The 14,561-nt window shown below is 39.1% G+C and overlaps 1 protein-coding gene across 1 annotated transcript in view; it reads left to right on the forward strand.

Moving 5' to 3' along the window:
* Positions 1-14,561, forward strand: part of Bruce (BIR repeat containing ubiquitin-conjugating enzyme) — a 1,406,664-nt gene that overhangs the window by 1,078,326 nt on the left and 313,777 nt on the right. Inside the window, exon 54 of the mRNA XM_068225988.1 lies at positions 9,723-9,949. Within this exon, the coding sequence (XP_068082089.1) occupies positions 9,723-9,949 (227 nt within the window). The remainder of the gene's footprint in view (positions 1-9,722; positions 9,950-14,561) is intronic.

Consider the following 14,561-nt stretch of genomic DNA (forward strand, 5'->3'; position numbering starts at 1 on the left):
CACCGAAGCCGGTTTATGCGTACAGCTTCATCCATTGAGTTCGTTCCTAAATTAGCCTTTATCTCCTCATTCCGAGTGCCCTCCTGCCATTGTTCCCACCTGTTTGTACCAGCAATAATTCTCGCTACTTTCATGTCTGTTACTTCTAACTTATGAATAAGATATCCTCAGTCCACCCAGCTTTCGCTCCCGTAAAGCAAAGTTGGTCTGAAAACAGACTGATGTAAAGATAGTTTCGTCTGGGAGCTGACTTCCTTCTTACAGAATACTGCTGATCGCAACTGCGAGCTCACTGCATTTGCTTTACTACACCTTGATTCAATCTCTCTTACTATATTACCATCCTGGGAGAACACACAACCTAAATACTTGAAATTATCGACCTGTTCTAGCTTTATATCACCAATCTGACATTCGATTCTGTTGAATTTCTTACCTACTGACATCAATTTAGTCTTCGAGAGGCTAATTTTCATACCATACTCATTGCACCTATTTTCAAGTTCCAAGATATTAGACTGCAGGCTTTCGGCACAGTCCGTCATTAAGACCAAGTCGTCAGCATAGGCCAAACTGCTTACTACATTTCCACCTAACTGAATCCCTCCCTGCCACTTTATACCTTTCAGCAGATGATCCATGTAAACTACAAACAGCAAACGTGAAAGATTACAGCCTTGTCTAACTCGTGTAAGTACCCTGAACCAAGAACTCATTCTACCATCAATTCTCACTGAAGCCCAATTGTCAACATAAATGCCTTTGATTGATTTTAATAATCTACCTTTAATTCCATAGTCCCCCAGTATGGCGAACATCTTTTCCCTCGGTACCCTGTCATATGCTTTCTCTAGATCTATGAAACATAAACACAACTGCCTATTCCTCTCGTAGCATTTTTCAATTACCTGCCGCATACTGAAAATCTGATCCTGACAGCCTCTCTGTGGTCTGAAACCACACTGGTTTTCATCGAACTTCCTCTCAACGACTGATCGCACTCTCCCTTCCAGGATGCCAGTGAATACTTTGCCTGGTATACTAATCAATGAGATACCTCGATAGTTGTTGCAATCCTTCCTGTTTCCTTGCTCATAGATAGGTGAAATTACTGCTTTTGTCCAATCTGAAGGTACCTTACCAACACTCCACGCTAATTTTACTACTCTATGAAGCCATTTCATCCCTGCCTTCCCACTGTACTTCACCATTTCAGGTCTAATTTCATCTATTCCTGCTGCCTTATGAAAATGGAGTTTATTTACTATCCTTTCCACTTCCTCAAGCATAATTTCACCAACATCGTTTTCCTCCTCCCCATGAGCTTGGCTGTTTGCATCACCACCATGATGATTTCCTTTTACATTGAGAAGATGTTCAAAATATTCCCTCCACCTCTCCAGTGATTCCCTGGGATCTATTATGAGTTCACCTGAATTACTCAAAACACTGTTCATTTCCTTTTTCCCTCCATTCCTAAGATTCTTTATTACTGTCCAGAAAGATTTCCCTGCTGCTTGACCTAGCCTTTCCAGGTTATTACCAAAATCTTCCCATGACTTCTTTTTGGATTCAACAACTATTTGTTTCGCTCTGTTTCTTTCATCTACGTACAAATCCCTGTCTGCCTTGGCCCTTGTTTGGAGCCATTTCTGATAAGCCTTCTTTTTACGTTTGCAGGCTGCTCTCACTTCATCATTCCACCAAGATGTTCGCCTTTTCCCATCTTTACACACAGTTGTTCCTAGGCATTCCCTTGCTGATTCTATTACAGCATCCCTGTATGCCACCCATTCACTTTCTATATCCTGAACCTGCTTACTGTCTACTGTTCGAAACTTCTCACTAATCATATCCATGTACTTCTAATTTCCTCGTCCTGGAGACTTTCTACCTTATTCGTTTGCAGACAGATTTCACTTTCTCTACCCTAGGCCTAGAGATACTTATTTCACTACAGATCAGATAGTGGTCTGTATCATCGAAAAATCCGCGAAAAACTTGTATATTCCTAACAGATTTCCTGAATTCAAAGTCTGTTAAGATATAGTCTATTATGGATCTGGTACCCCTAGCCTCCCATGTGTAGCGGTGAATAGCCTTATGCTTGAAGAATGTATTCGTAACAGCTAAACCCATACTAGCACAGAAGTCCAGCAAACGCTTCCCATTCCCATTAGCTTCCATATCTTCCCCACATTTACCAATCACCCTTTCGTATCCTTCAGTTCTATTCCCAACTCTCGCATTGAAATTGCCCATTAGCACTATTCTATCCTTGCTGTTGACCCTGACCACGATGTCACTCAATGCTTCATAAAACTTGTCAACTTCATCCTCATCTGCACCCTCACGTGGTGAATGCACGGACACAATTCTTGTCCTAATTCCTCACACTGACAAATCTACCCACATCATTCGCTCATTTACGTGCCTAACAGAAACTCTGTTGCGTGCAATGGTATTCCTGATAAAGAGCCGTACCCCAGACTCTGCCCTTCCCTTTCTAACACCCATCAAGTACACTTTATAATCTCCTATCTCTTCCTCATTATCTCCCCTTACCCGAATATCACTTACTCCTAGCACATCCAGATGCATCCTCTTTGCTGACTCAGCCAGTTCTACCTTCTTTCTTCCATAAGCCCCATTAATATTGATAGCTCCCCATCGAATTCCATTTCATTCGCCAAGTTGTTTCCAAGGAGTCCCTCGCCTGTCAAATGGGAGTGGGACTCCATTACTCCCCTAGGTCCTAGGCTTGCTTAAAGTGTTCAGAGCTCGGTAAATTCATGAAGCAGGATGCTGCCCTACTTGCACATAGTCCAAGTGAGGATGTCTCCTCTAACGGGTTATGGACCACCGGTGAATTGTATAGTCCTAGCCGCCTGAGCACAAGGAGGGCCACGACTCAGAATATGTCCGAGATGCCCACTCCCATTCCATAGCAACTGGTATCCCGACTCTCAGGACCACTTACTAGGCCACTCAGCCGTTGCCCATGGTTCACGAACTAGGACGTGACTACAGTAACCCACAAACATGAACCACCTGAAAACTTTTTCCACTGGGACTTGTTGAATAAAAACTGTGTATTAAAAGGTGTGTAAAATACCTGATAACAAATATAAAAGCATTTGCAGTGGGGCCTCATAAAAGTATCAGTGCATTATTGCAGATCACACTCTTCGATCATGAATTATTTGGCGGTTAAACTCGGCCATGTGCGTGAGAAATGACTTTGCTCGTCATCTTGAAAGCGACAATACTTCGATCAGCTCGAGCCGAAACTCGACGGTGGGAGTTTCAACATACGTGCCACCGTTTAAAGATGCAAATGCCTATCCACTTCCAGGATTTGTCGTCGTTCATAAAGGATTTCACGACTTTTTCAGTATCTATAACAGGGCTACCACAAGACATTATGCACCATGCTAGTGAACTTCACATCGAGCGAGTTGGCCATGTGGTTAGGGGCGCACAGCTGTGAGCTCGCATCGGGGAGATAGTGGGTTCGAATCCCACTGTCGGTAGCCCTGAAGTTGGTATTCCATGGTTTCCCATTTTCACATGGCCTCTTCCCATTCCTAAGCCTCTCCTGTCCCATTGTCGCCATAAGACCTTGTCGGTGCGACGTAAAGCAAATAGCAAAAAATGAAGTGAACTTCACACGATTATATTCCTAAACCTTACGTAGTCTATCACGCGACAAATATTTGCTAGCCTCCACTGCATGACTCAACACAGAATATATTAAAAAACATTGAAGCTCTTTAGGATTTTTCAGTCGTGAAATTACCAGCCTTTCGCCCCAGTGTAGCAGTGGGCTCATCAGTTGGATTGCTACACCTTTCCAAGATGCTGGCAGCTAGTGTGCTGTTGACACACTACTGCAAGCCTCTTATGTAGGACAACGCAGTGACGGTGCACTAGGGGAAGCATGTGCCTCCACTTGCATAAATGCCTGCCTATGGCCTTTATATAAAAAAATTAAAAAAAGAGGCTTGCACTGGTGTCTCAATGGCGCACTTACAAGGTTATTCAGCAATATCAATAAAAACCAGAGAGGAAAACTGAACTTTCCTGAGGCTCGCTTCCCGAAGCTATAATTTACTCTCTAAAATTCCGGAATTCAAGGCAATTTCCGGTTTTCACGTAACTTTTCCCAACCTGCGTCCTGTGGCGAGGGCTCTAATCTGTGTTGGAAATTGCGTTCTTTTCGCAAGGGATGATAAAGAACAATTTCTGGGCTGGGAAAAATGTGACCTACTTAGCGGTAATAATTAAATTTTGTGACGTGTTAAATGAGGTATTTTAAAATAATTTAATACGACGTGAATCGGGACTTCGAATGTATGACGTGCTAAGTGAGAAATCGCTTAATGAGGAACACACAATAGAAGGTTACACTCTATTTTTTTCATGTCTGGTTAAATTTTGGAAAGGATATTCCCAAGTAATTTACAGCAAAAAGCTTATCATTACTCTATTCGTTCTTGAGATATGTTTTCATGATACATATGAGGTTAAGTTAGGTTAAGTGACTCCGTTTGAATAAGAAAACTGAAAAGTTTGCCACAATAGCCACCAGAGTGATACTACTCCAGTTCTTCAGAATGAAATTGAACATCCGCGTTCATATTGTCTCGGAGTTAAAAATGATAACTTAGGAGTAGGCCAAAGTATGGAAATCGGCAAAAATGCAACTTTAGAACAAACGGATTGCCGTTACATACTGATTGAAATTGTGTGGGTTTTTTTCAGACTTTTACGAAAAAATTGTACAGTATATAACGACTATGCGCTATAGCGATTAAATTTTTTGCCATTATGAATTCTTGCTGTAGCGGACTTTTACTGTATAAGCAAATTTATGAAAGTATGAACATAATTTTATCACATAGAAAAAAAAAATTGCCAGTCATATCAATTGATCTTGATCAGTATTCATAAATTTATGGTTTGAGTCCATCATATGTGTTCCCATAGCTGCAAATCTATTATATTTACATTAATTTACATGTTCTAAGTACCTTATGTCAAAGTTTCTACCCGTTTGGTCGATATAGGTGGACGGACAGCTACTACATTTAAGCATTCTTGCGCATAATTGTTTCTCATGTCTAATGCCTGGAAATCACATGGTGCTAAGTCCGGGCTGTGTGACGGGTGTTCTGGTTCTGTCCCACCAATATCTGACAGTTCCTGAATCGCCAGAATTTATAATAATAATAATAATAATAATAATAATAATAATAATAATAATAATAATAATAATAATAATAATAATAATAATAATTATTATTATTATTATTATTATTATTATTATTATTATTATTATTATTATTATTATTATTATTGAGTTTGTGTTGTGTAGAATTGATGCATTATTATTGTCTGTTTTAAAATATATTTTTATATCATGTGGAGCAAAAACCACTGTTACTGTCTTTCCTTCTTCATGGCTTTGCACAAATGGTTCCACAAGACATTTGCATAATAGCCACCGTTCAGTCATTCCAGTGGGAATCCATTGCTGTAGGATTGTCCCCTGTACATCAAGGAACAGTGGAAGCATGACCTCTCATGCTGAAGGAGCCATTCAAACTTTTTTGGGCAGAGGGGAATCCACATGTTTCCCTACTCTCAACTGTCATTTTGTTAGTAGATCATAATGATGACTCCATGATTTGTCACGTCACAATCGAGGTTAGGAAAGACAGTATAATCTCAGACTTTGCAATAGCGTTTGTGCACATCTGTACTCGTCACTGCTTCTGCTCGCCTGTTAGCTACCTGGGTACCCACCTGGAGCAAACACAACATCGCAGCATTAAGTGTGTCCTTATGTGTTGAGCTCATGCGAAGGAGTTCTTTAGTGAAGCGGAAACTTCTTGTTATGTTACCCTCCAATCAGCCTTGGCAATGTTGACATCCTTAACTACAGTGGATGGCCTGCCAGATCACGTGTTGTCAATCACTTGCATGTTGCTGTCCTTGACGTACCTCCACCAGTGAAATACTGCAGCACAGCTAAGTGTTTCATCACAATATGCTTCCTGTAGCATTGCAAACATTTCACTACCACTCTTCCCAATTTTAACACAGAATTCAATAACACATCTTTTCGTCATGGCAAAACATAGAGGTTACTTTCCTGCACTGAGGTCACAAGTCTCCAACTGCAGGAGTGTCGAAGTACTATGCTTATCAAAATAAATACAATGATGCATATCTCATACTGGAATATAATTAAAACGTCAGTCTTGAAACTTTACTATCAGCCTACATTTATCATGCAGAATATTATCGTTTCAAGTGTGAACATCTTTTGGTTATTGCTGAAGTAATAGTGTTTTCATCAGTACATTACCACTCTTTTGTACAAACTTTGTTTCAGCTCTTAAGGCTCAGAGATGATGATGAATAAATCTTTTGGAGGTCTATGGACACTAGAGAATTGTTAGTCACTGAAGTTTCAAAGGATTGTGGAATGTGTACCAGAAATAATTCATTTGGTACTGGTATTTGAACCACAAGTCCTGCAATAGACACACACAAATGTTATCACTGAGTGTGTTAGATGTTGTCTAGACTTTCCTATTCTAGTGCAATGTTTGTCAGCCACACTGAAAAGTTATTAAGTTTTGCTAGTGGCTTTACGTTGCAACAACACAGATAGGTCTTATTGCGACGATGGGATAGGAAAGGCTTAGGAGTTGGAAGGAAGCGGTCGTGGCCTTAATTAAGGTACAGCCCCAGCATTTGCCTGGTGTGAAATGGGAAACCACAGAAAGCCATCTTCAGGGCTGCCGACAGTGGGATTCGAACCCACTATCTCCCAGATGCAAGCTCACAACCGCGCGCCCCTAACCGAACGGCCAACTCGCCCGGTAGGTTGTTAAGTAATCTCTACTACATCTGTCTCAGTTTAACCTGAATGTTTGTATTCCTTCACATAAATATAAAAGACATACCATTCTACAAAGGTATTATACTGAATATATCACTAATTAATGCCCATTGAATTTTTACTCGTCTCAAAATATCATTGGCATGATAGCTGCTTGTAATTAATTATATGAAGGGGTCATTTAAAACTAACCTTAATAAAATCCCAGGTCATAATACTGTTTCTTTAGTACAAATGCAGTGCAGATAGCACTGCTCACTCAGTCATCTTACAAGGACACTCTTGTCGTTTTTGCCTAAACAGAAGTGTGATTCTTCAGAAATCACAATATTCTGCAACATACAGAGATCAAAAATCAAAATCTCTTTATTTGCAAATGAGGTGTCTACCTTGGTGGCAAATGGTACACTAAAATACATTATTGTCAAGCACTAAATATTAAATTAACAAGAGAAGAAAATTTTCCTATAATACAATATTATACAATTTACGTTAACAGTGTTTTCTATTAAACACACAGCTCATCCTTAATAAATTTATATTGTTTACAAAATTCTACTTATAATATCTCCTGTACTTACAAATATAGTCAACTGAGATACAATATGTGGAATTACTTCAAATGGTACTATACAACTGGTATAAGATTAAAATTTACATTGCATTTATTTAATTTTTTTTGTTACCCATTCTGGAACCTAAGTAGCATAACGACCTGCTGCGTCTTAACCAGAGCCCCTTTTGCCACTACTATTCAGAGTTCAGAAAATAAACAATGTTTGCACAGACTGACTGCACAGCTGAGTTGTTGCAGCCAGTCTCACTGAGCTGTGTTGAGTATGATGTAGACATTTGCCTGGTCCAGTTGTTGACATAATGCAGTCAGTTGTTGATATTCATCAAGGATTTGTTGCTGTCTATGATAAAAGTGTTTTGAATGAGGCCAATGTTAGGAAGTGGTGCATAAATTTTAAAAAGGGGGGGGATAAATGTTCATGATACGGAGATGTTGATTGAGTTCATCAAGTGACTTTGCGCTGTACATTTAGCAAGATGCATGCATGCACAATGTCTGGAAGTGTCTCATAGAGTTCTGTTTGAAACTTTCTCTGAACATTTACAGTATTGCACACTCTGTTCTGGTTGGGTACTACAGATGCTGACAGAAAGCTGAATGAATGAGTTCTGTTTGACTTTCTTGGAGTGTTATGAACATTATGGCTATAAGCTCATCATCCAAATTGCTACATGGGATTTACCCAAAACTATGAAGGAAACAGCAATCACTTGAATGGCGTCATTCAAACTTGTCAAAAAAAGCCAAGCAAAGGCAAACAAAACTTGTAATCACAGAAATAATGGCATCTCTTTTCAGCAATCATAAAATGAGTCTTATTCATTGAATTCATGTCTGTAAAAACACTTTAAAGACTGATGTCTTCTACACTACTCTACATCATCTTCGTCCATTTATTCAGAACCGTCGGGAGATAGTGGGTTCAATCATCACTGTCAGCAACCCTGAAGGTGGTTTTCCATGGTTTCTCATTTTCACAGCAGGCAATGTTGGGGCTGTACTGTAATTAAGGCCATAGTCACTTCTTTCCCACTCCTATTCCATCGTCGCCATAAGACCTATCCGCGTCGGTGCGAGGTAAAGCGAATTGAAAAAAAAAAAAAAAAAAGTCCGAACCATCAGAGAGGCATGCTCTCATGCAGATTGCTTTTTCCATTAAAATGCTCAACTCTACAAAGCCAGGAAGAAACTGTCAGCATCTGTAGTACCCACCCAGAACAGAGTTCACAGAACTGTAAATGTTCAGAGAAAATTTCAAACAGAACTGTATGAGACACTTCCAGACATTGTGCATGTATCTTGCTAATTGTACAGCACCAAGTCACTCTTGTGGGAATTTCATTGGGAGTCTTTTTCACTCCCACGCTACAATGCATTCTTTTGCACTGTCAAATTTTAAACTGTTCCCATAGATGAAGGAACACCTCGCTGGAAAACAATTTGACAATGATAACATAAAGCATGCTGTAACAGACTTGTTAAAACAACAGGGAGCAACTTCCTATGTTGAGGGAATGTTTAAACAGGTCTTCAGGTACAAGTACCTACTGTAGATGTCCAAGACCACAGTGTAAAAAAGTAGGTTAAGCTATCAGACAGTACGAGTGTATTCAGTGTCTTCAGTATTATAACAATACACTTTTTTTATGTCATTTACTTTCCAAATTGGCTTAGTATGTAATTGCTCATCACCCTCTTTACACAATGTGATAGAATGCATTGGTGGATGAAAGTACCTGATCTTTTCATCAGTATCACTACTGTGTAGTGCCGAGCAAGTTGACTGCACAGTTTGAGCTGTGTAGCTGTTAGCTTGCATTGAGAGATGGTAGATTTGAACCCAAACTATGGGCTGCCCTGAAAATGATTTTCTGTTGTTTCCCATTTTCACACCAGGCAAATACTGGGGCTGTATCTTAATTTAGGCCACTTCCGCTTATGACCTAGTCCTAGCTCTATCCTATTATCATGAAAAAATCTTTCGTGAGTTGATGCCATGTTTAATCACTAGGGGGAAAAAAGGAAAAGAACGGCAGAAAAAATTGCATAGTAAACCTGTCTTGTATGACTCAAATACATATCATATTTCTCATTCATAGGTATTTAGTTATTTATGAACAGCCTCATATGTGTTAACATTTTTTTCTCCAAGTTATTTAATTTTTTATTGTCTTATTTTATACATTTACATGCAATAATTTATATAAATGCTATATTTCTGGCATTTGATAGGTATTCAAGAGAGAAGTGATTGTGAAGATCTACTTACTCTACTTGCTACTCCAGAGCTGTCTACAACTATCGATGTTTTTTCCCAATTTGGTGGATTGGCATTATTGGCCCAACATTTGCCTCTAGGTTTTCCTGATGTGCTGCATGGTCCTAATGAAAACAATACTAATTTGAATGAAAAGGCTGAAGCGGAGATCGAAGACAAGTCAAGGGATGGTTCAGTGCAGGTACTATGACTTTTTTTTTCCTGTGCATCTTCTCGGCTGTGTTGCTGATGCATAATTTCATTCAATTATTCAAACTTAATAAAATATATAGAGACATGTTGAGAGATGTCTTAGAGAATATTAATGTTGACATAATTTCTTAACTGAGACATTTTTAATTAAGTACAATATATTTGGTGGGAACTGACAAAGTCAATAGTACAGAGATGGAACTGCTAGAGTGGACTGATACCAATATAAATGGTCCATTATTGGACATTATAAGTTTCCCAGCTAACTCATTTGTGGTTGCCAGCGTTTCGCCCCCGTGTGCTAGGCTGGGCTCATCAGTTTCCATTTGAGGGTGTTGCTGCAGCAGACATGCAACGTAGCGTGACTCCGATGTGGGTATATAAGTATGGGCGTGTAGGCAAAGGGATTAGTGTGACAGTACTGTCATGCCGAGGTGAGTGCGTTAAATGCGGCCACATGAACTATGGCAATGCTATTATCAGAGATACGTACTTGGTACGAGTTGGTACCAACTGATGAGCCCAGCGCAGCACACGGGGGCGAAACGCTGGCAACCAGGATTGAGTTAGCTGGAAAATTTATAATGTCCAATAACGGACCATTTATATTGGTATTATAAATTTACTCATTCGGAACAAATATTTCAGATTCCCTAGGGGAATGAACATCTGTATCAACATCTATATCATAGTGTGGACTAAGGCGGCTACTTCTTCAGTGCTATTGATTCTTTAATTTAAAAATAAATTTGTTGTCATTGTTGTACCTACATCTGAAATCCAAGGTAGACAAAAATATTTCCTCATTTCCCCCAATTACAATATGATGCTATCCCACTGGAGATAATTACTACCTTCAGTTTCCTTTGAGGCTAAATTGCATCTTTTTAATCCATTGTAATCTTAATACTTACAGTGCTGGCCCAGTAGACATATGCCATTACATGTGGATTGGTCACTTTTTATTCAAATATGCCAAATTGTAGTGGGCACCAACGAATGTGTTATATGGTAGAGGAGAACTGAAAACAATTAATGAAAGTTTACACTTTGATCTTAATATGTGCTAGTTTTGGAAAGAGTAACTTTAAAACACTGTGGAGGAATTTGATTTGATTTCAAATTATATTAATTTATTCAGAACAAAAATCTCCCTTTTCCATATATTGATTTTATTGCCCAAAGATTTTTTAATAATTTGTTAGATTATTTAGTCTGTTGAAACTAGTTTATGAATAAATAAAATTTAGAAAATACCTGGAAAAAGAAAACACATAACAGACTATACCTGATAAAGAAATAACTTAATTAAAATAAAAAGGACATCATCTGATTCTATCAAATCACTAACTTAAAAAATATCTATATATAAAACGTATGAGTTGATTATTGAGAAGTGTAAAACCATTCTCATTAAAACCTGTGTCCACTCTTCCAATAATTGTTGAAATATTACAACTTACATCAATGAGGTAGTCCTCAGTGCAGTTCTTCTCTCTTCACTGGTCCACCTAGGAGTGCGATTGTGCAGTACGTTGGCATTGGTGTTGCACCATCTAGCTTGTTTACTGTAACTTTCCATTACATCATGTTCCTGTGATGCCATGGATCTTCGCGGAGTTGTAATTATAGCCTCTTTTTGTTGTTGATATTGTAGCCTATTTTAAATTGCTTTAATGTTTTAAGGAATGTTTAATGAGCATTAGTGAATTAAAGTATTATATAATTTTAATGGAGTTAGAATTGTTGTGCTTTCTTGATACGTGATTTAATTTATATAGGGAAGATTGGAAAGTCGTTTAAGTTCTTGTGTTTGTTGAAGATAATGTTGTGTTACGTTATTTCATGCAACAGTAATTGTAGCCCATAATTATTATAAGGCATGATCAAAACGTTTCCATTTGAGGGTGTTGCTGCAGCAGACATGCAGCGTAGCGTGACTCCGATGTGGGTATATAAGTATGGGCGTGTAGGCAAAGGGATTAGTGTGGCAGTACTGTCATGCCGAGGTGAGTGCGTTAAATGCGGCCACATGAACTATGGCAATGCTATTACCAGATGCATACAAACAGGGAATGATGCACTAAGTTCTGTGTGGGTCATATTTCGACACAACATCGGTCTATCTGGGAGGCCAGCCTCATCCATTACGGACAACGAGAAGCGGGTGGTGGATGAGGCGATTAGGGCGGACACTCGAGCATCTGCCCCATAGTCCTGATCTCTCCACATGCGATTATCATGCCTTCAGTCCCCTCAAAAAGCCTTGAAGGGCCGATGCTTCCTGTCGGACGAGGATGTGCAGCAGGTGGTTACGGACTTTTTCACACAGCAGCTCACAGTGTTTTACCACAATGGTATCTTCAACCCGGTGCAATGACGAGGTGAGTGCCTCAGTGCTCACAGCGATTTTACGTGATTGGCATCTCAATTCAGGACTGTACGGCTGTCGAACAGAAAATTTTTGATCGCCCCTTATATTATTATTGTAATTTTTGTTGTTGTTATCGAGCAAGTGGCTGCATGGTTTGGATCTTGTAGCTATCAGCTTGTGTTCAGGAGAGAGAGTAGTGGGTTTGAACCCTTCTGTCACCAGCCCTGAAGATGGTTTTCATGTTTTCCCATTTTCACACCAGGCAAATGCTGGGGGGCTGTACCTTAATTAAGGTCCTTCTCACTCCTAGACCTTTCCCATCTCATCATTGCCATAAGGTCTACCTGTGACTGTGTGACGTAAAGCAAATTGTAAAACAATATTATCATCTCTTTTTTTTTTCTTTGCTTAACGTTGCACTGACACAGATAGGTCTTATGGCGACGATAGAATAGGAAAGGCCTAGGAATGGGAAGGAAGCGGCTGTCGCCTTAATTAAGGTGCAGCCCCAGCATTTTCCTGGTGTTAAAATGGGAAACTACAGAAAACCATCTTCAGGGCTGCTGACAGTGGGGTTCGAACCCACTGTCTCCCAGATGCAAGCTCACAGCTGTGCGCACCCAACCACATGGCGAATAATAATATTATTTATTATTATTATTATTATTGTTGTTGTTGTTGTTGTTGTTGTTGTTGTTGTTGTTGTTGTTGTTGTTGTTGTTGTTGTTGTTGTTGTTGTTGTTGTTGTTGTTGTTGTTGTTGTTGTACTGTATTTTACAGACTGTTGTGTAAATATTGTAGGGGCTGTTTAATGAGTATTGTAACACAACAGTATTAATTACAGTCATGATGATGATATTATAATAATAATAATGATAATAATATAATAACAGGCTACAGTTACAGTTGCACGATGTAATGAAAAGAAAATGAAATGAACACACACTGCTAATAGACATCCTAATCTTCACTGTATAGATTAAATCACATATAAGAAAGCACAATTCTAACTCCATTAAAATTATATTGTTCTCCAATTCACTACTGCTCATTAATCATCCTTTAAATCATTCAAACCAATTTATAATACAACAAGAACTACAACAACAATAATAATAATGATGATAATAATAATCCATACTGAGAGGGTTAGCTTGTGTGGGGGTTTAGCTCTGAACTGAGTAAGAGCTAAGCACAACCCTGCGCAAGACACTGGGGTGGGGGCACCTAAACCCAACATGACACATCCGAATTGCTGATAGGGGAAGTTCCTGTAGATATGCAGGACAGCTGTGAATAAGGCTTAGCCATATAAGCACTCGTGGATCACCTGAAGTAAAGAAAAAAAATGGTCAACGGCCTCGATGACAGAAGAGGGTATATCCCAATAGTAGAGAGTGCGGAAGAACTGATTCAAAACCACCTCACATCTGACTTGTAGCAAGCGGCAAAGTGGTCAGCGTCCGTTCACCAGAGGTGCGGCTGTAAACATGCTCCATGAACTAACAATCCCTGGTTCTACACCACTCGCGATAGCTAGAAAATTGATTACAAGCAATGATGACTCGTATAAGTAAAGACAACATTACCCCAGGTGGACGATCCACCCACGCTAAAGTGGCACCCAAGCGTTCGGATTCTGGTGAGCTTGGACTTCTACGAGAGAGCAAGTCGGAGTGCTCTGGTAAACTTTCATGGAAAATGCACACTTACATTGGCACTTTCAACATTCAGACATGGATTCAAACAGGATAACTATACAATCTCACAACAGAACTTACAAAGTAGAAAATCCAAATTCTGGCCTTGCAAGAAACACGTTTCACAGATTCAGAAACGATAGACTAAAATAATTATGGAATCTTCAAAAGTGGAACAAACAACAAAATTGCCAAAGGAGCAGCACTATTTGGCATGGCCTTCATTGTAGACAAAAATGTTTAGAATCCGTAAAACAGGTAAAACCCATCAACAGTTGCTACATTCACCATTAATATTTACATTTATACTAAATAATGAACATTTTAGTTACTGGTATGAATTTGATATAAGCCTGCTGAATAATAAATACCAATTTTTCATTGCTCTTTTAATTTTATGATAGCCTTTAAACGGTGGTGTGGGGCCTCGTGTACTCCCAAGAAACATAAAACATCTGGACTTCTTTAATTATAAATCTTGCACAGAGCTGTAGTTTGTTACCTTCTTATCTGTGTCGAGACACATC

This window comes from Anabrus simplex, chromosome 2, assembly GCF_040414725.1.
Source record: "Anabrus simplex isolate iqAnaSimp1 chromosome 2, ASM4041472v1, whole genome shotgun sequence".
NCBI classification, from domain to species: domain Eukaryota; kingdom Metazoa; phylum Arthropoda; class Insecta; order Orthoptera; family Tettigoniidae; genus Anabrus; species Anabrus simplex.